This window comes from Periophthalmus magnuspinnatus, chromosome 21 (genome assembly GCF_009829125.3).
Source record: "Periophthalmus magnuspinnatus isolate fPerMag1 chromosome 21, fPerMag1.2.pri, whole genome shotgun sequence".
Lineage (NCBI taxonomy): Eukaryota > Metazoa > Chordata > Actinopteri > Gobiiformes > Gobiidae > Periophthalmus > Periophthalmus magnuspinnatus.
Genome location: NC_047146.1, coordinates 10968179 through 10988772, shown reverse-complemented (window position 1 = coordinate 10988772; position 20594 = coordinate 10968179). Strand labels below are relative to the sequence as shown.

Genomic DNA, 20594 nt, shown 5'->3' with positions numbered 1-20594 from the left:
TTAAAACATATTTTTAAAATATTTAAATAAAGAGTGTACTGCTTTATGTTGAATTACACACTCCAGTGAACTATGGTCTTTGGCCCATCTGGTTCTTGAGGTTGTGGACACATGCTGACGAGTTCAGATATGCAGACTTACACAGAACAATTTGTCCACACAATCACATCACACCAATAGCACACTCAACAGACAACATGTATATACCAAAACAATATCTTTTATTTGTAGTCCATCACCACAGCCCTGGAAGGCTATTCTGCACCAAAGCCAATGGAGAACACATGACAAGCTTATACAATAGAGAAAAAGGAAGCCAACTGGATGGTAAGCAGTATGCGTTTATATTTGTGTGCCCTCTTCTGACACCCACACTAAATGATGCCAATCAAATTTACCTCTGTTTGAACACCGGTTGTCTTCTGTCTCTATCTGCTGACCATTGGGGGATTATTGCTGTGGGAATGATTTTTACCCAGAGTCAACAAGAGCCAAAAACAACAGGAACAAGAAAGACACAGCACATCTGGGTAGTAGTACTCTTCACACTGGCAACACAAGCCCTGTAAGTTTTGAAGCATTCATGAAAAGGCGGTCACATTTTCAAATAGGACTTGAAGATCATTGTGCTGCAACGCTGCCAGGATCCTCCCACTTTGTGTTGCTTTCACTGATAAAAATAGAAAAGAAGACGCTTTCTGCAAACGGTCCATGTTTGTGCTTTTTTTTAATAATACTATTATCTTAATGAGGTCATAGTTTGGTTTGTTATACACTGGAGTTACAAAGAAAATTAAAATAGACTAAAATTTGAATAGCCCACCAATGGTAAACAGTACAGTATTTTAGGGGGCATTCCTCCCCAATGAAAGTTGGGTAGGAAGATCTGAGAGGTCACTGATAGATGCCTATACATACACATACGCACAAACACACAGTCTGTGAAACATTCACCCTTCCATCCACACACGGATACACTGTACAGAAACAGTCAAAACAATGGAGCCAGAGACAAGATGGAGTTCCACTAATTTCTTCACAAAGCACAAATTCTTATTCCTTTCTCTTGTTCCATACCACTTTCTGGACAAATCTGTTTTTTAATATGCAAAAGTAGACATATACTGTAGCATCTCCACACTGACTTTAAGTGTTGATTCCTCTTGAAGTTGGAGTCAACTTTACAGTCAGATAATCAAAAAACACAAGAACAGATTTGCAAAATTGATGCACAACAGTCCCTTACATTCTTAAGTTCATGAGCCAATTTCAAATGTTGTGGCAAGGTACTCCTGTCTGGGCCAGTACAAAGTTACACTGCAATAGTTCCCACATCGGACATAAACGCCATTCTATTCATTTCTGGATAAATCCTCTCATATCATGTGTGAGTCTGTCAGATTTTTCCTAACACCATTGAGTCTTCACTCCATCATTGATTAGTCCAAGAACATTCTAGATACAAAGTTCATGTTGGATTAGAACATTCCAGGGCCAGGACTAAAGCCCATGTCCATGTCGCGAGGCCTCATTTGACCTCCCATCATCATTGTCTGCTGAGGGGGGCCACCCATGCCCTGCAGCGACATCATCATGTTGGGTGAGCCGCCAGGACCAGGGTGGGCCATTTGTCTACCCTGCATCATCCCGCCTGGGCCCCCAGGGGACATCATCCGGTGCTGCGGCCCCATCATTCCTTGGCCCATGAATCCCGGTGGCCGCATAGAATTGTGTCCGGGGTTCCCCATCGGCATGTCTTGGGGGCCCATTCCTCCACCCGGCCCCCCTGGCATCCCACCCATTCCTTGCATGGACATCCCCATCCTCAGAGGACCATCGCCCATCATTCCCTGCATAGGGAAGCCTGACGGGTGTGGCGGTTTTCCCCCCGGATTGTCTCCCCCTCCCCTCGGAAAATAAGACAAAGTCTGGCTGGGTTTTTCAGAGGGGATTATCCTGGACAGGTCAAATTCAGGAATACCAGATGCTCCAGGGCGCATGACTTCATGAAGGTCTGCGTCACTAAATCCACCTGGCATGTTGTTAAACTCAGGTCCTCCAGGTGTGTTTGGTTTGCACATGCCTCCATCACCGCCTCCCCCATGAGGCATGTTCCCCATGCGTCCACCCATAGGTCCTCCATCACCCTGGAAACCCATGGGATGGCCCGGGAAACCTTGTGGACCAGGGCCGTTGTGCGGGGAGAAAGGTCCCTGCTGGGAAGGAGACTGTGTCAGAGGATATCCCTGGTTCCGGTGGGGGTAGCCCATGCGTCCTTGGGGCATCATTTGAGGATTTGCCATGCCAGGATCCTGGGGGTTCTGTGGCATCATCATGCCATGGGGCATCATGCCTGGCCCCATGTTGGGGGCATTAGGTGAGGGCATCTGTGGAGGGATTCCATGGGACAGAGGTTGGGACCCCATAGGATTCATTCCCAGAGGACTGAGAGCTGGCATGGGTCCCGAGTTACCAGGTCCCATCATTCGCGGGTTGCCTTGGTGATTCAGTGACATACCTGAGAATATACAGAACAAAAGATCAACGTCTTGACATTTGTAGCAATTAAGATACAAATCAAATATACTGTGGATATAACAAAAATTGTTTTTAAAGTATAGTCACTTGACTCGCACACAGAAAATAAAATTTAAACAATTAATAAAACTTAATACAATTTTTTATAACTTATAAAACTGATGTCAAATTAATCACTGATATAAAGTTAAAATTGATCATTTGCAAGTACTGCTTTTGGTGAGTAAACATTACCATTATTGTTCCCAGAAGGCAGGTTGGGAGATCGGGCAGGCGGCGAGTCATCGTCAGAACTGGCCACAGTTTTAATGGCATCATGGTATAGCGGGGTGGAGCTGGGCATGGCAAACTTGGACATGCGTGACATCATGATTGAGAGGGGGTTTTGAGATAGCGTGGGCTCCGGGGGTATTGTGTACGGGCTGCCAGACGGGACACTGCCGGGGAGAGACATGGGTCCAGATGGAGCTCCTGATGAAGGAGGGGCTGAGGGAGGACCGTTACCACCTGTGAAGGACAAAACAAATACACTCCTCTGATCAATTATTAGGATTTTTATATAGTTTTTTATCTAAACTTTTATAGCAATTGATGTCAGGTTATGGTGATTTATAAATATCAATCTCCTAAGCTTTGTTTTGTTATGTCTAAAATAACAGAAAAGATTTGTGTCATTTATGAAATTTACTTTGTAGCAGTGTGTTTGATTAATTCAACTAAATAAAGGCAGGAGGGTACTAAGGACAGCCACCTGAGAGCCAGTGAGTAAAAGCTTACCAGCCATCTGAATGCAGTCCCAAGTCCGCAGCTTTTCAATTTTCAATGGATTTGTGTTTCGACTGCTCACTGGCCACAAGAGGGAGCTACTGTACCATTAGCCACCAATCTCGAATGATTGTCTTTGACACTTTATGTTACTACTGTGATAGCAATAACCATTTGTGCTGTTTACACCACTTCTGCACATTTTGAAATGTGACATTGTACGCTTATTTTCAAGGCATTTAAGTATGATGAGTGTACCCTTCATACAGTTTAATATACATGATGTTAATATTTCAGAATGAACAATACCTTGCTCCATGTTGCCCATCATGTTTGGCGAGGTAATACTGAGCGGAGGCTTGCCACCCTGAGGTGGCACCCCAGGACTCTGCATGGGCGGCTTTGGTGAAGAGGCCCATCCTGGAGATGGGTTTGGAAGAGAAGGAGACCTCATATGAACAGGAGAGGCACCAGCTGAGCCCATCATGGAGTGGGGGGACTTCATGGGTGCTGATGTTGGTGGTGCTGGAGGGGCAGGGGGGCCTGTCGGACCAGTCAACATGCCTGCCAGCTGGGATGGCGTCTGGGGGGATTTCAGGTTTCCAGAGGGGGAGCCCATCATAGGTGACTGGACCTGTCTCAGCGGAGGGGACTTGAGAGGATTGACGCTGGGGGAGTTGCCCCCTCCAGCTTGGACGTTGAGGTCAGCGGGTTTACGGCCCCTTTGTCCTTGTGCAGGCCCAGGACCAGAGGGAAGGTGGTTTATGCGGCCGTTACCCCCTGTGGGTGTAGCTCTATGCTCTGGACCAAAGCTCTGGTCTCCATGTGGACCCCTCATTCCTCCTGGCCCACTGGGAAAGGGCCGCCCAGGTCCCATAGGAAAGTCTCCTGGCTGCCCCTGCTCTGGGAAGGGTGGCCCCTGCATAGGCCTGCCCTGTGGACCCATGTTGTCCATGGGCGGCCCTCCTCCTGCTCTCAGCCTCATAATTTCATCTGGACTCATGTTCATTGGAGGCTCTCTCAGCTTTGAAGGGTGCATATGTGGGCCTGGGCCAGGTCCAGGCCCCATGCCAAAGTCAGGCCCCATATCTCTGCCTCCCATTCCCTGAAGCCTCGATGAGGGGCTCATAGGACCGTCTCCGGGCATCCGGGGAAACATACCCATTCCATTTCCTGGCTCTATTCCCCCCCTTTGGTGGCCCATCATTCTCTGCATGTCCATCATCATGCCTGGTGGAAGCCCTTTTTCTCCTCCCATTCCTTGGTGGAACATTGCTTCTTGGACTGACTGAGGATTTGGGAAACGCTCTCCTCGACCACCTGGACCAGCAAACATACCCCCAGGTCCACCTGGAAACACACGCCCATCTCCCATTCGTGAAGGCATGTCATCAGGCCACCCCATGCCAGGTCTTGGTGGACCCTCCATTTCAGGATTTATCATCCCAGAGAATCCAGGCATTCTCTGCATATGTGGGGGCATGCCCCTCGGACCAGGGCCCATGCTCATACGCTCCTGATAGTGGTCTGGGGGTCCTCCAGGTCCTCCCCACATCTCTCCTGGACCCATTTGGTACGGGGGCGGCGGGCCTCGCATCATGCCTCGTGGACCATGTGGATGCATCATCATGTCAGGCATGGGCCGATGCTGCATCTCCTGCTTTTTCCTCTTCTCTTCATAAAACTCCTGCTGCAGTTTCAACCAAGCCACCTGCTCTGGAGTCATCTGCTCCCCGTCTCCACAGCCCCCTGGCCCACCCATGTGTGGGCCCATTTCATCCTGTGGGAATGGTGGCATGTCCCTCGGACCATGAGGAGGACCAAAGGGTGGCCCTTGTGGACGTGGGCCTCCAGGACCAGGTGGCCCTAAGCTCTGTGATTGAGCTATCATGGCCTGTAGGGGGCCCTGCTCGGACCGGCGGGAGCCACCATCAGGCCCTCCATCATGGGGTCCACCATGGCCCTGTGGGGGCCCAGGTGGTGGAGCGTCACGATCGTCAGGAAAAAGCATACGCTGAATGTCTCTTAAAGTCTGTAGTGAGCGCTGCCGGTGCTCCAGCTGCTCCTGGGACAGCCCCTCTGTGTTGGCCTCCATGTTAAGCAGCTCCTGGGCCAGCTGTTGTTGCTGCTGCTGCTGCTGCTGTTGTGGGGTCAGCCCTGACCCTCCAGAACCTCCACCAGGACCTTCTGTTGATGCAGGGTTCAGACCTGCCTCTGTTTGGGAGCCTGGAGCCTGGTCCACTGCTGCTGTAGTGTTATTCGGGCTGCTGCCGGGAAGATTTTTGGATTCTATGCCGGAAGAAGATGACCCTTCTTGTGGAAGAACACCTGTTTGGCTTCCTTGGTTTGAAGGCTGAGCTGCGCTTCCCTCTGCCATGCCAGGTAAGGACGGCTTAGAACCAGCCTGGAGACTTTGATCTTGGGCATGAGCAGACGGTTGTTGGGGAGGCTTGGAGTCGTTTCGAAGGTTGTTTGCTGCATTGTTCTTTAAAAAAAAGATAATAGACAGAAAAAAGACAGAATAAGTTTGATGTAAAACAGTATTACAAGATAAAAGATGTGGTGCTTACTAAAAGGAGATGAGCCTTGTCCTTGCTATTGGAGATGTTTTTCATGTGGAAGGCAATGATGTTTTCTGTATGGCCAGTCAGCACTGCATCAGCCGCCCTGAGGACATGGAAATGTATACAGTTACAAAAATAGAGTGAATTTTTGACAATTAAAACACTCAGGGTCATGAGGATTTGTCAAGGTTAACCAGCTGTTAACTGCTGCACACAAACACCTTCTACAGAACATGTTTGATCTAACTCCCAGCTGTGTTCATCTGAGCCAAAAGCCAAGTCCTACTGAGAGACACACATGTTTAGAAACACTGGGTTTAGGCTATGACTGGGAAAGCGGAGGCAGAGTGGAAGTGAGTTAGCATCCTAACAGCATTCACATAAGCAGCTGCAAACAAACATCAAAGACAACAACCACTGCTAATGACAGGGACACACAGATGTACTTCAGGCAATTGACATTGTTAGTTATTCCATTTAAATTTGAACAGCAATTTAGTAAAAGGACCCACTCTGGGTGTTTGTACAACCATCCCACATTTATGTGAATTTAAATAATTTTAAAAACACTCAACATGAGTACATGAGTATTGTGTATGCCAAACAAACTTTAAAAGCACTTTTGTTTTCATGGAAGAAAAACGTCTTACTTGTTAGCCATCTCCGTAGTGAAGACATATACAAGCTTTGAGCCTGGTTTTTGGCTACCGGCAGTCTCTGCTGTTGAGCCTTGACCCAGAGCATTGTGGGAAGGTGTAGAGGAGCGACTGAGTCCTGTACTGGAGGTAGAATGGGTGTCTTGGGGCTTCACATCACTGTTACAGTCTAAGAGGACACAAGGAAAACTTTAGGATTTGTTTGTTAGGAATAATGCCCTTATAAGGTGTTATTATAAACCAAGCAAATCAGCTGCAGGCTTATTGCACATGATTAGATGTTGGCCTTTTTTTTTAAAATCACACTTACTGAAGAATCCTTTGTCATCTTCATCGCTCTCTCCCCCAGAGCACCAGTCTGCCCCACTATAAGGCTGCCTCCTCTCTGCCACACACATGCGCTTTACCCTGCTGCTCTCTGAAGGCACACACAGACACACAATAAATAAATAACACCATAATGTAGTAAAAGATGATGAGTTCAAACTGTATATCCCACCTTTCTCCTCACTGGTGGGTGTGCCACTCTCTGGCTGGTCAAAGGACTCCACAGAGGTGCTCCTCTCCCTTTTGACTTTCACCTTGGAGCTGGGGCCAGATGTCAAGCTCTGGCCATTTTTTAGTCCCATGCTTCCTGCCACACCTGGCGCCCCTTTAGAGCCCAGCGTCTTGGGGTCACAAGGCGAGGGCTGTGATTGGCTGCCAGTGCTTCCAGGCTTGCCCTGGTTGGGCATTTTAGAGTCCATTTGGACGGCAGTGGAAGGGGACATGACAGGAGGAGATCGCACCATGACCTCCGTCTTAGGTTTAGGGCTGCAAGACATGGAAAAACAAAAACAAACACCAAATTAGATGACAAAAGAACTACATTATATGAAGAGAGTCAAGACTGAATGCAAAAATTGATTAAATTAGCATATTGTTGACATTGTTTCATATTAGGGCTCCACCAAAATACTGGCCAGTCAGTAGCAGCCAAAACTTTGCAGTTATAACACCTGGACACGTTATACCTTCTTTAAATGTTTGGACTCTACACAATTCAGTCATTGAATTATAATAGGCAAAGTTTCATGATTTGCCCAACCAGTTCACATGTGCTTTGTGGACTGTTTGTCCCTTGTGGTGTCCTTTGGGGGTGTTCGCGGAGTATGGAATCCAGGGCCCTTTGCTAAGGGCAAGGTGGCTTGTCCTTTCCAGACAATTGGAGAATGTCTGCCTCAAGTAAGGAGTTAAAGTATCTCAGGATCTTGTTCATGACAGGCGGAACTGTGCAGGCTCTCCCTTAGAGAGAGTGAGGAGCTCTGTCACACAGGAGGAACTCAGAGTAAAGCCACTGCTCCTCCACGTCGAGTGGAGCCAGCTGAAGTAGCTTGCGCATCTGTATCGGATGCCTCCAGGGCGCCTCCCTGAGGCGGTGTTCCAAGCATGCCTCACCAGAAGGAGACCCCAGGAAAGACCCAGGACACACTGAGGGGACCATGTCTCTCAGCTGGCCTCGAAAAACCTTGGGGTCTTCCCAGAGGAGCTGGAGGAACTGTTCAGAGTGAGGGAAGTCTAGGAGTTCCTGCTTAGACGGCTGCCCACGCGACCCGGCCCCGGATAAGCAGAAGATAGACAGAATTTAAAGTTAGGAAGTTAAATTAAAGCACTATATTGTCTGTGATGTGTTGCCATTTATGCCTGATAGATCAATTATCAGCACTGTCAAACGCCTTATCGATACTGGCTTCCAGAAACTCATAGGTCAGGCCTTACTTCTTATAGTGCCAGCCAGTACTTGTCTCTAATAAGAGCAAAATTTTCAATAAAGACAAGACTCTAATATAATATAAAATAGCAATGTGTGACACTATGCGAAACCCTTTCTGTGCTACAGCTAACAGATAGTAATAGAAAATCCAAAGTTACAAATGGCTGATCAAATTTAATAATGTCAACTGAAATTCTGTGCTGTTTTTACCATACAGGAGACTCAGGCCATAGTCATCTAGGCATAGCTGCAACCAGAACAGTTCACCAGTCCAACTGGCAGGGTGCACTATCACCACACCCTGACCTCCTTTCTCTACGTCTCCTTCCCTCTCCTGTACATCAGAACACAAATTTCACAAGTATACAAAACAATCTTCTTTAAAACAAATGTATCTTAGTGTAATTCTGTGCATTCACCAGGCAGACACATAATCATCTGAAAACCATGGCAAAGGTAGAACTCTGGCAAATGAGAGTCTTTTCCATAGGCTCCAGAGCCGTGAGTCAGCAGGGAAAACATCCCAGCTCAGCGGACTCCCTGAACCCAGAGCCACTTGGGATCACACACCAGGAAGTTCCTACTAAAATAGATGATAGACAGTTTTGTTTTGGGGCTATTAAATTAATTCCAAATGCTGAAAGATTTGAACACACTACCATGTCTCTGCGTTTACTGCAAGACACCCAAAATGTGGTTGTAACTGTAAATAAAAATAAATAAATAAAAGCAGTGGCAGACCTGTCCACAGAGCAGTCATGGCATATAAATTTCCCATATGCATGAAGATTAAAACACACTTTCTAACCCCATTAAAATAATGACAAAATACTTAAACAAGTAAAGAATTTTTTTTAACACAGATTTCATGAATTATTTCACTGCCACTGCTCCCATTACAAGTATCATATGCAGTGCACAGGGCATTAAGATCTTGGAGGAGCACCAGCTTGACCATGCAGTTGTAGCTATTGTAATTAAACATGGAACATGCAGCAAATCTACAATGTTTTGACTTCTTTATTATTTCGAAACTAGTTTAGGACTGGACTCTGCACACTTCTATCAATCACCACTGTAGGTAGAGAAGGCACAGCTTAAAAACAGACAGATCAGGGGCACCATTTGGAGGAGTTGGGTCACAAGTGTTCTAAGCCCCCCCCCCAGAATCAGTTGAGTCTTTAGTTGATCAAAATGGTCTCATACTCAATTAGAGAAAGAAAAAGTTACAGAAACTTTGTCCAGCTGTCGAGCCAAACCATGACATTAGCACTGCAGCATGTGCAAAGTTGTTTTTATAAATGTCTAAAGTATATAGCTCAATGAAAATGATTATACTATCTAATAATTCAAAGCTCTATGTATTTTTACATAATTAAGGAGGGCTGGGGGCATGGTTGCGCTACGAACCATGTTTGCTTAAGGCACCCAAATGGCAAGCAGCAGCCCTGAATTATTTTTCTAGATGATGTTCTTGTGTAACCCATTTTCTACCTCTGTAATATTGTTACAAGTTGCTCAGTATTGAATTTTAACTGTATAATAATTATCGCAATATTCAATCATTACAGAAAAAAAGGGGCTTGTAGTGTGGTTACAGTTTTCCTCTGCCCTGAAGAATAAGGCTTCAATAGAGATCTTTTAGATTTCCTACAGTCTGTTGTCAGGAGCAGTGTGTGATAAATAAACACAGGGGTGAGTTGGCCTGTATGACCTGCTCTCACCTTTGTGTGTTGGTGGACGGGGAGTTCTTGAGCCGATTGGAGTGCATTGATGGGGCTCCCAGGACCACAGAACAGGGCGGAGTAATGAGCTGGTGAGGGCTGCCGCTGTGTGCTGTGAGAGGTGCTTTGGCCCGTGCGTTTCTAGCGCCCTGAACAGGATTTCCCAGATTGGAGAGGTTTCTGTCTTTGGCGTCTTCCCGGTCTTTCTTTCCTCGTTCCTTCTTGTTGAAATGTGTCGCTGCTGATCCTGCCGCCGCTGGCCTCTCCTCTTGGACCTCCAACATTCTCCCTCTCTCCTTGTCTGTGTGTGTGTGTGCGTATGTGCGCGTGTGTGGTGAATGTAGTGTGTGCTGTGTGTATGTGTCAGTATGAGCTGTGCGTTCAAACTACAATACTGCAGGAGTCTTCTCTTGTTCTGGGTGTTTATGAAACTCCCCCAAGGGGGCTTTCAATGGCCCTCGGGCACACTGTGAAGAGAGGAGAAGAACAGTCAGTAAAATGAGGCGCAATCGGACACAACTCCACCCTGAGTCAGTCAGACAATTTGTGCAAGCTAAAGGACAGCTGTTTAAACTAACCCCAGAGCCAGCACGGTAGCTATAGTCAACTTATACAAGCTAAAAGTAAAGCTGTTAGTGAACTCGAGAAAAATAAACATAAATGTATTTGCAGGAAAATCATCAAAAAACTGAAGAACACTGTAATCCAAGCATAGCACACCTTTGTACTAAGACTTACAGCTGCATGCATTTGTTGTACATTCAAACTAGATACTGACTAAAAAAGGGAGGTTCTATGTGTAAAATCAATCAAGAGGATAAGGTTAATTTAGATGAAAAAACAATATTTTTCACAGAGCTGCTGTATTACACAGCCGTGTCTTTAATGCTGTGAAGGACAACGCCTTCCACAGTGGGTAAGTACTTAAATAATAGCACTAGAGGTCTAGTTAGTGATCAGTGAATCTGTGACTTTCCTTTACTGGGATGATGAAAACTGAAGGAGAATGTTGTTTAAAAGAGCAGCCCAGTCAGTTAAAATTACACTCTCATCCAGAAAATATTTAGGATCTCTTCCAAAAACTTCACATTCTAACAGGCTCTGGAGCGCCCCCCTGGTGGAGGAGAAGGGGGAGGGTAGTATGGTCAGAGAAACAGACAAACATACTGCGAGTCCTCCTACTGCCGTTTCTCCGGTGTCTACAAATATGTGATTTACAACTTCTACTTTATGTCCGCAGTTGTGTTTCACCATTACAAATGAGTGGAGCACACAAAGGGGCCTTGTGTTTCTAAATCTATGCCTTACTATAAACAGAAGACTGATACAAGTTACCCTCTCTGATCAATGTGAAAATAAATGTATTGTGTGCATAATTGTATAAACTTGTAATTAACTACTGCACAAATGTCATGTAACAAGTTAATAGACTAGTCTGGCTGCTTGTTTGCCTGACAGGTTCAGAATGATATCCCTCTGTATTTTTTATACAGAGGGATATCGGTCTGGTCAACTCTCCCTCTCTCACACCTCAAGCCAGGCTCAAAGACGACAGCGCAATTACATTTGTTTACTTCAGTAACACACGTAAAACAAAGGAGCTCATTGGTAAAGCACAATTTTGAACTAAATCACATTTCTCTCACTTCTGGGGATGCACTGGTGACCAGACTCACATCTTTGTGAAGTATTGTGTATATTCTGGATCCCAGGCAAGCTGCTTTCACATGCTACACAGACAATATGTAATTTCAAATTGATTGTAATATAACTAGTTTCACATTTCTGGTATGTGTCTGTTGCTTTTTGCTTTATAACCTTTTTTCTTGACTGTAAGATATTTAATTCTAAAACAGATACAACACTATAATAAAGTTATTAGTTTGTGCGGTCCACAATATAATTGGGACCGCTAAAGCAAAGGTGTTCCATTTAAAGCATCAATTAAACCATAACCAAAAGTACAAAGACATTAATAAAAGGAATATATGCGCTCACAGCTCACAAACAAGGACCTGTCACTCACTATAGACTACAAAATAATGAGTGTAACGGAAAACGTATTGACTTGACAAGACGTTTTAAGCAAAGTCAAACATACGGAAATCAGAATCAGATTTCTCTCTCTCCCTCCATCTCCAGTGGATCATAACACCAGAGCAGCTCTACTGCTGATGAGTTAATGGGTAAACAGTATAATGAGGCTCTAAATAGGAGCTGTTTGCCTCTGATATAAATATGAGTTTCTATATAAAAAGTGAGCACAAAATAGTTCAATCACATTAGAATTGGGGTTTCTAATACTGGAGGCACTAAAGGGAGCATTTCATGCTTATATAAGAGTGGTGGTACGCAGGCTGGGCAATGATCAGAGTAGATCCTGTCCGGTTGAGAGCTGTTACAGAGAGGATGGGCTTAAGGTGTGAATGAAGAGGACTCAGAACCTGGCCTGCTGCAAATCAGTGGAGTCAGAGCCTGAATGTGAAGACTGCTACAGCAGCGCAGTATCAAAGTGCACAGACACACACATTCTCATTGGCTCATCGCAGCCCTGCTGTTGGCTGTAAAGACCCTGCTGATGTTTCAGCCTTATTTATGCAAATCCCATTTTGCAGTTCAGTCACAATGGAGCGCTCTCTGCGTCTGCTCAACTTCCATCTCAAGAATACCTTCAGCCCATTATTTGTTTAGGGCTGTATTAGAGACAATATCTCCGTCTCTCTCATCATCCAAAAAAGCTGTCTAAAGCAGCAGCAGTGCATTAGCTCACATACCACAACAGCAATGGCAAAACATGGGAGGTACAAGTACTGCTCAGAAACATCTGATGGATCGAATTAAAGGCCAAGGCTTTCTGCAAGAAATTTGGAAAGTATTTAAGTTAAATGTTTCTTGTCCTCATTTTCCATGAATAAAAATTTCACAGACATGAATAAAAAGATCATTTTAACCATTGAAGACATAAATTGGCATGGATTTAGTCCAGTGGCGTGATGATCCATGGGTGAGGGGAAAATGGTCATGTGCAGCGCAAGCCTCCCTCTCACCTGTGGAGGAGTCTCTTGTATGAGCTCACTCCAATGACACACCCAAAGCTGCAGACACCGCTCTCACAGTCAGCGCTCAGAATGTGAGGAATGCAAAGTGGCACTAAACATAGAGCTGTGACGCCACCAATGCAACATTTGACATAATACGCTTATCGTTCGTGACAAGAACAAGTGAGCACACTAGTAAAACCTGGCTTTTAGTACTAAGACCACAAAAGATGTACAAATATTTACAAAGAAAGCAAAAACTTTTCCGCATTCTATACAGATCCTGAAGTAGACCCGACTATCTCTTTGTCCTCCACAGGCAGGCTTCATGGTAACAACAGGTTTCAAAATAAAATAAAACAGTTTGGACATGGACTTCAACTGGAAGAATTTACTGCTATGACTATTATTATGATGGACTTTTGCTGAATCAATGGGCAACATTTTCAAATGATGCAGGGGTAATGCAGAGACCATGTCTTACTCTGAGTCTTTCATACAGTCTTTAAGTCATTCATGCAGGTTTGACTATCATGTATTGTCCTGCATTTGAGGGTTTGAGTGCTCAAAAAAAAAAAGATCACTGCCCATGGCTCTGTGCTTGTACTTTTGCTTCCTAAAAATACTGACTCTTAGTTATACATATAGGGTTAATGCTGTGTAGAGGGTGAATTTAAGATGAAGAAATATGTAAATAAAAATTCACTTCTTGCTATGGCTAACTGCCACTATAAAGAGGTGGGGCCAGCAGCAGAAAACCAGATCTGTAGATTTGGATAGGAAGTCAACAGACCGGTTACTATTACATTAATTTCAATCAATATTGTAGCTTGCAATTAACAAAATGTAAAATAATCGTGTAAGTATGAGATAGTTTTCCATTTCAATAAGTGGTCATTAATTATCAAGCTATCCAGTAAAATTAACACCTTGCTGCTATTAGTCAAATTCAACTTTCATGGATTATAAAGACTGGCCAATCAGAGTGTTTGTTGGTGTCCATATTTGAGGAAAGAACTGAATTAAACAGAACAGTACTGTTCTGCATGACACAATGTAATGACGGCTCCAGACTGACAGATTGTCATATCAGCCCAATAGAAGTACTGGCATTGGTCATCAGGACTGATTCAAAAGTATTTACTGGACTGGATCAGGTCAGCATATCAAGAGTCATTTCACCACATCATGTCTCAGTGTTTGCCATTGCAGATAATGATAAATTAATATTTATGTCAGTTTTACAGGCTGGCATTTGTTAAGGGGTATCAGTACATACTAAAGTGCTATGTGGACTGGAAGTGCTGGTGGTCTATCTGCCCCTCTAGTGGCAGACCATGATGCCCCGCCATCCTCAGGGAGGAGACATGTGTGTAATGTCATATTTGTCTGATCAGATGGCAGTGACAGAAGCCTCTGTGTGTCCATCACAATGATGGAAGTGGCAATGAAAACAGGAGCAAAGCACAGAGTGTGATGCTCCACATTTAGTGTGCGGAGGGGGAGCGTGGGTGTCTGTCTCTCTCAGACACACATAAAGAGCTGACTCACTTGTGACACATCTGCTGGCGTCGCCCGGGCGTTCTGCCATGTGTGGTGCCAGCTCCAGCAGCAGGACGGGCACTCAGCACTTCAGCCCGCTCTGATCAGAGTCTCACACACTTCACCCTGCTCCTGCCTCTGTCCATCTGTCCTCTCCACTGGCTCACATACCCTTTCTCTACCTCTCTGAACATGCACACAGAAACCACAAATAACACTCTGTTAAAACACTGCCTTTACTAATATAGTGCCTCAGTGGGTTCAACAATACCATGAAAGAAGACACAACAGACATAACCTTTTTTATCTCCTTGGAGTGTCCTGTTGATGACACTGAGAGGAAACACACAAAACGTTTGGGTCCATGGTGTGAGCCTGGAGCTTACAGACAGTGTGCTGCCCTGTGCACTGCAGACCCTTCTCTTGACTGTGCTCTTTGGTCCGTGACTCCCTCCCTCCATCACTACAGTCGCTCCCACACTCGGCCCACATTCCTCCCTTGCTCATGCTGGGAGGACGTCTCCCTGTAACCACAAGCATTGTGGGAAATCCCAACGGCTGGGCCCTTCCAATCCATACAGGCCACTGAGATCTTCCTTGTGCCCTACTAAGACTTTTCATACAGTCCACATTCATGATAACAACTATTACAGAAATGACCATGGCCAAATCTTATTTCATCCACCTAAACCATAAGGAAGTCAAGACTTATTGGAACCAGATTATGTCCCCAAGTTACCCGAGGTTGCCCTAGTAATGGTGTGTCATTATCATGGAATTTTAAACACAATGAGTAAGGCTAAGACCTGCCCAATTAACTATAAGGCCACATAGCATAATATACACACACACTCATTCATACAACATTCACACACTGCACTGACTGTGAAGTGGAATCAAAGAACCATGTCTCAAAGTAAGTGCATTTTTAAATTTGAGACAATAAAAATAATTCCAATATGTACAGCCTCTATAGTTAGCCTCGCTATTGCAGATAGAGAGCTGTCCATTTTTGAAACCTTTACTACCAGAGAACTGCAAGAAAACAAGGAAACACAACAAGGAAAAACAAGAATCTTATTCTTTATGACTGATTTAAAGCTGGAAAACAGATATCTGTGTTCTTTATAATTGTAATAGTTACACTTCACTCTGTGCATTTAATCAAATTATAAATCAAAGGTTGCAGATTGTAACAATCAGTTTTGGGCTTGTGTAAATTAAATCTAATGGCAGTAAAAACAGAGGAGTTTCCAGGATTTAATATAAAAAAAAAAATCTTATGCTAAAACGCTATGTGTATTAACCTTAAATATGCTTTTGTTATTTATTTTAAATATGTAAGATAAATTAGAAATAATTAATTCCTCTTGTCACCCTGTGTCACATGTCAACAGTTTTTAGGTAAGAGAGTATACTTACTGGTGGCAGCATTATTTAGTGTGTATGCTAAGTTTTACTCTGAACAGTTAGTACAAACCAAGTATGCCTTAAACAACATTATATATATAGATATATAGATAGATATATAGATAGATATATATATAGATATATAGATAGATAGATATAGATAGATATAGATATAGATACATTTTGTCTCATAAAATCCAACACATTCTTTTTACAACTATTATCTCATTTACACCAACTGGAGTCAAGGATTCCTTAATAAAGATTTGATACAGCTGATGGATGTTCAAATGTAAAATTAGAAAACTGACTTCAAATTCAAATCGGGGTCTGTGAAATGCATCCCATGTTCTATGGTAAATTAGGTAAGTGAAAAATCTGTTATACAAGTGTGCGGACAAGAGCCCAGTGGTACAACCCCAGAGCAGCTGACCAAATGCACTCGGAAGTGGGTAATCATTTCAGAGCATCCTCACTTTCACTCTTACGGCTTTTACATGAGATCTGTTTCTTTAAACGATTGTGAATAACAGTATGTTATTGAACCCCATTGGACAGAAGATAAACAGTGGCATAAACCAGAACGTGGCTCCTCATGTTATCCTAAAGCCTTCAACATTTAAAATGGGGGTGACTGCAGGTCAGACCAGCCTACAGGTTGCACTATGCAACTTTGTTGGAGTGTCCACCACCTGCTTCTTATTTTGTTGCCTTTAATGCTCCATTCACACAAATATTCCTTCATGGAGACAAGCAGGACTCAATCTGGCCAGGTCACAGGTCAGATCTGTGAAGAGGCGAGACCGCTCACAGTAAGATTGCATGTTTTTCAAGGTATTTTTAGCAATAAAAACATAAGTAATTTAATAAATGCATAATAGATATGTTCAGTGTCATACTGTGGAACGGTCCATGCAATGCAATAACATATCCATGGAGACAAGCAGGTAGCATACACATACCCACCAGAAAATTTGCATAGCGCATCTTAAAGAAGAGCCTTTTAAACATGCACCAAGATCAGCATGTGTGCTACATCTGCCAATCACTGGTGGTAAACTCAAAAACAGATTGTGCATCGTTTGTGAGCCACAGCCTGTACCAGCAACAACCTCTGCTCATTTTAACAAACCATGTGCACAATAGAAAAGACATACAACTTTCATATCAACTGGTACGTGGTCCTCTCCATCTTGTGCTCAAATAGTCTCCAGAAAACATTCAATAAAGAAATGATTTAACAACCATCTCAAATCTTTCAATAGACTGCATGTAATTCACTAAATGGAACATCAACGCTAAATAAGTACATGAACACACACATTAAATATGCAACCTTTTCCCCTGCTCCTCAGGGAATACCACATAATTACTGTACTATTGTGTCGGTGAAAGTCATTATGCTGCTGAACTTTAATTCCTTAATTAATTGTGACTGAATGTCTTACTTAGAACAGCAGGTACATTAGTATCAAACTGATAAAACTGGCCATTTCAAACTCTTTGTGAAGAGAATGATGAAATATCACTCCTAAAGATATACGTGAGCCTGGTGCTGTTCACAACAAAACCAAACAAACTGTTCCATGTCATTCATAACAGAAGCAATACTAGTTTTAATTAGAAAAGCCATGGAGCAAACACACGCATGGAAATACGAGAGGCCAGTCGTTGAAGGAGAAAATAAATCCTTTCTGTTTCGCATCAATATCCACTTCCGCTCATCCTTCGCCGTGCTGTGGTTTTTGGTTAACACTTGGTTCCTTCAATAGAAGCTAAACCAGATCTGTGAATGAGACTGGACATTATACAAAAGTCCAGCTGCCTGGGTCTGGACTCACGGCACATTTAGAGATGTTTGGTGGTCAAACTCATCTACAATTCAAGGTTTCTCTAATCACAATGCGAGACACCCATCACTGCAAGTGCAAAAATAAATGTCAAAGAGAAGCGACCAAAGGATTGATTACAACAGCGACAAGTAAGTGCAATTTAAATAATACAGGTACAGATGGGACATTTTGAACAGGATAGTGTCAAATCAACAGACAATGTCATCAATAAAAGAAAAAAAATGTTAAGAATTAAGTGTAAAAAATATATATGTATTGGTATTTTGGTACCTTGGTAACTTATAAGAACTATTATATTTGACCTGGTGGCGCATACCTATGGATGCAGAAATCTTGCGTAGTTTTGCTAATATTGCTGGCTGGCAAATAAATTAAAAACCACAATGCCTAATAAAAGTGATGCTGCACAGAGAGTTGAGCGTGTGAGCAGAGGTAGGCAGAGTGGGGTGAGTAGGGTTACCTCAGAAGCCCCCCTGCCCTTTCAGCAGGGCCTCATATGGAGAGGCAGGCCTCAGCTCCCCTGGGCACTGATGTCTGCTCTCCTCTAGACTCCTCCCAGGCAGGCAGCCACGGAGGCTGTGCAGGAACCGGGCCCACTCACGCCACGCTACAGCCACTGCTCATTCACACCTGAAACACACAGGGGTTCATTCAGTACACGAGCTTCAGGTAATGAGAGGAGATCTACAACTGTAAGCCAGCACTAGCATGATGGCTTTTATTATGATGTAAACGGGTAAGAACTGGTATTAGAAAAAAAATCAATGAAAACAACTTGAGAGGTTTAGTAAAATTTGGCACATTAACAGTAAAAGAGTAAGAGTCAAAACAAATGTGAGACAAATTATATTTAGATGCCATAGATTCAATTAAGTATTTTTAAGTAACTAGAATATTGTTTTAATAGACATGTGTGCTGATGAGGATACACAGAAAAGGAGTGAAATTGTGCATTTACTAACCAAACATAAAGAGATAAGTACTGCAAGAAAATGTGCGTGATGTCTATGCAACAGATCCATGTTCAATGCCAGACAGCAGTGTTGCCTAGCAATTGAGGAGATCTGAGTCAAAAGGAGCCATCATAGTCAGCTAATGACCACTGTCAAGAAACCTTAGTACAAAATTAGACCACAGTATCAGATTTTGAGAAGAGCATATAAACTGCTATTGAACGAGGCTTAACTTGACATTTGTTCAAAACATTGGCCATTGAGGACACCCTCTGGAGACACTGGAAAGTAGGATATTCACTTTCAAGTTATAACAAAAAGGTCAAGTTGGTTTTATCGCACATTATTTTCACCTCTCTGGTGTAGGCTATGTATGTGATTCTGCCAAGCTAAGACAGCACAATGGCACACGAGTTACTCACGGGCCTACTCGAGAAGTCGTCCTAAAATACACTCAGACACGTTCAAAGCTAAAACTGCAAATAAACGTAAGCAGAGCACTACAGAGGCGAGCCTTCCCCCTCAAATCTCAGCGCCTCACTGGACAACTCTTGGCGGACAAAGTAATTCCATGGCGCTTGAAACTCCAGGAACTTTTTTTTTCTTTTTCCTAAAAGAAGTTGTTCCTGTTTCGCCAGAGAACTGGGGGGAAGGGAGGACTTGAGCACTTGCATTCATGGAGCCTTGGCCAGCGCAAACAAAGTCTTCCCCGAAGAGGGAGGCAGTGGACGGCGGCTAGGAGCGAGAACAACGACTTCGAGCCTAACCCAAACAAATCCACACATAATTCACATATATACAGGGCTTTTGTTTCAATAAAGTCATTTAGACCCTTCTAGCTGGACGTTTATTGGGAAGTTTGTCCGCTTTGGTTAACAATGTAACAATTAAATCGCACGGTAGATGATAGGGCTGGCCGAAACAATCAGTAGACGAGGCCTATAATCTCGTTACGCGTTTATAAATCATATCAAAAACATCTGAAATGAAGAAAATACAATACCAACGGTGTGGTACTCCCGAAGAATGCAGAACATGCGTGCTGCATTGTATCCTTTTTCATTTTCACGAAGCACGGGCGGTCCTCCAGTATAATGGGGTAAAAACCAATATTTCTCCGCGGGTTTTATACCATGCCGAAAACATCGTGAATAATCCGCTTTTGTTGCACTGGAAAAACAACATTCATGCCTAAAATGTGCACGCTGTCTGCCAGGCCAGACACGACGTGGGTTTGTTAGCCAGCCTTCGGGGACAGAGGCAGAGAAGAACGGATACCGGAGTGAGATGTCCCCGGGAGGAGGACCCGCGTGTGCCCGTTGCCAGGAGGCGATCCATGGCTCCTTCACTTTCTGGCTGAATTTGAAAATAAAACACCACTTACCCGTAATGTTAACTTAATCCTCGTTTTGCTCAAACGACGAAAATACGCCGCGCTCATATCAAATCACAACATTATCACGGTAACATTATGATAGAAATATGTCTCCCCCCTTTCGCCTGCGTTTTCCCGTGGCCCTACTCCATTACATCCCAGTCAAGATTTCCTGTCGTCTCCCCCCTCCGCTGCGCCAAAATGGTTCAGTCCGAATTCTAAGTAGCAATTCTAGGTCAGGTTTGTGTGCAATGTGCGCTGCGCTGTGAGAATGGAGCTGCCGGACAAGTCCGTCAATGAAGCTCGTAAAGCTCGTACAGGTGATGCGCTCTTTACTGGGACTGTACACAGTCTATGAACTGTGTAAGACTGTCTGAGTGTCTGTGTTCACCACTATCACAGATGGTACAATCGTATGGAGCT

General features: G+C 43.9%; 1 protein-coding gene across 2 annotated transcripts; it reads right to left on the bottom strand.

Moving 5' to 3' along the window:
- Positions 1-210: 210 nt before the first annotated feature.
- Positions 211-20356, bottom strand: LOC117389822 (B-cell CLL/lymphoma 9 protein-like). 2 transcript variants are annotated; one of them, XM_033987546.2, is made up of 10 exons: positions 20181-20356; positions 18304-18473; positions 10001-10467; positions 7023-7336; positions 6834-6941; positions 6518-6692; positions 5874-5970; positions 3613-5788; positions 2773-3045; positions 211-2518 (listed from the first exon to the last, which is right to left on the bottom strand). In XM_033987546.2, exons 3-10 carry the CDS (start codon positions 10282-10284, stop codon positions 1479-1481), a joined length of 4467 nt encoding a protein of 1488 aa, XP_033843437.1. In that variant the 5' UTR covers positions 10285-10467; positions 18304-18473; positions 20181-20356; the 3' UTR covers positions 211-1478. The 2 variants fall into 2 exon arrangements, with proteins under 2 accessions (XP_033843437.1, XP_033843436.1); XM_033987545.2 differs by lacking the exon at positions 20181-20356 and adding an exon at positions 19800-20080 and having other exon boundaries at positions 217-2518.
- Between the last annotated feature and the right edge of the window lie 238 nt (positions 20357-20594).

Coding starts and splice junctions, on each gene's coding strand:
- LOC117389822 (XM_033987546.2), bottom strand. CDS start 10,284: ATGTTGGAGGTCCAAGAGGAGAGGCCAGCGGCGGCAGGATCAGCAGCG. Junction 7,337..10,000: donor CCGTCCACCAACACACAAAG/GTGAGAGCAGGT, acceptor CATGTCTTGCAG/CCCTAAACCTAAGACGGAGG. Junction 3,046..3,612: donor GATGGGCAACATGGAGCAAG/GTATTGTTCATT, acceptor TGTCCTTCACAG/GTGGTAACGGTCCTCCCTCA.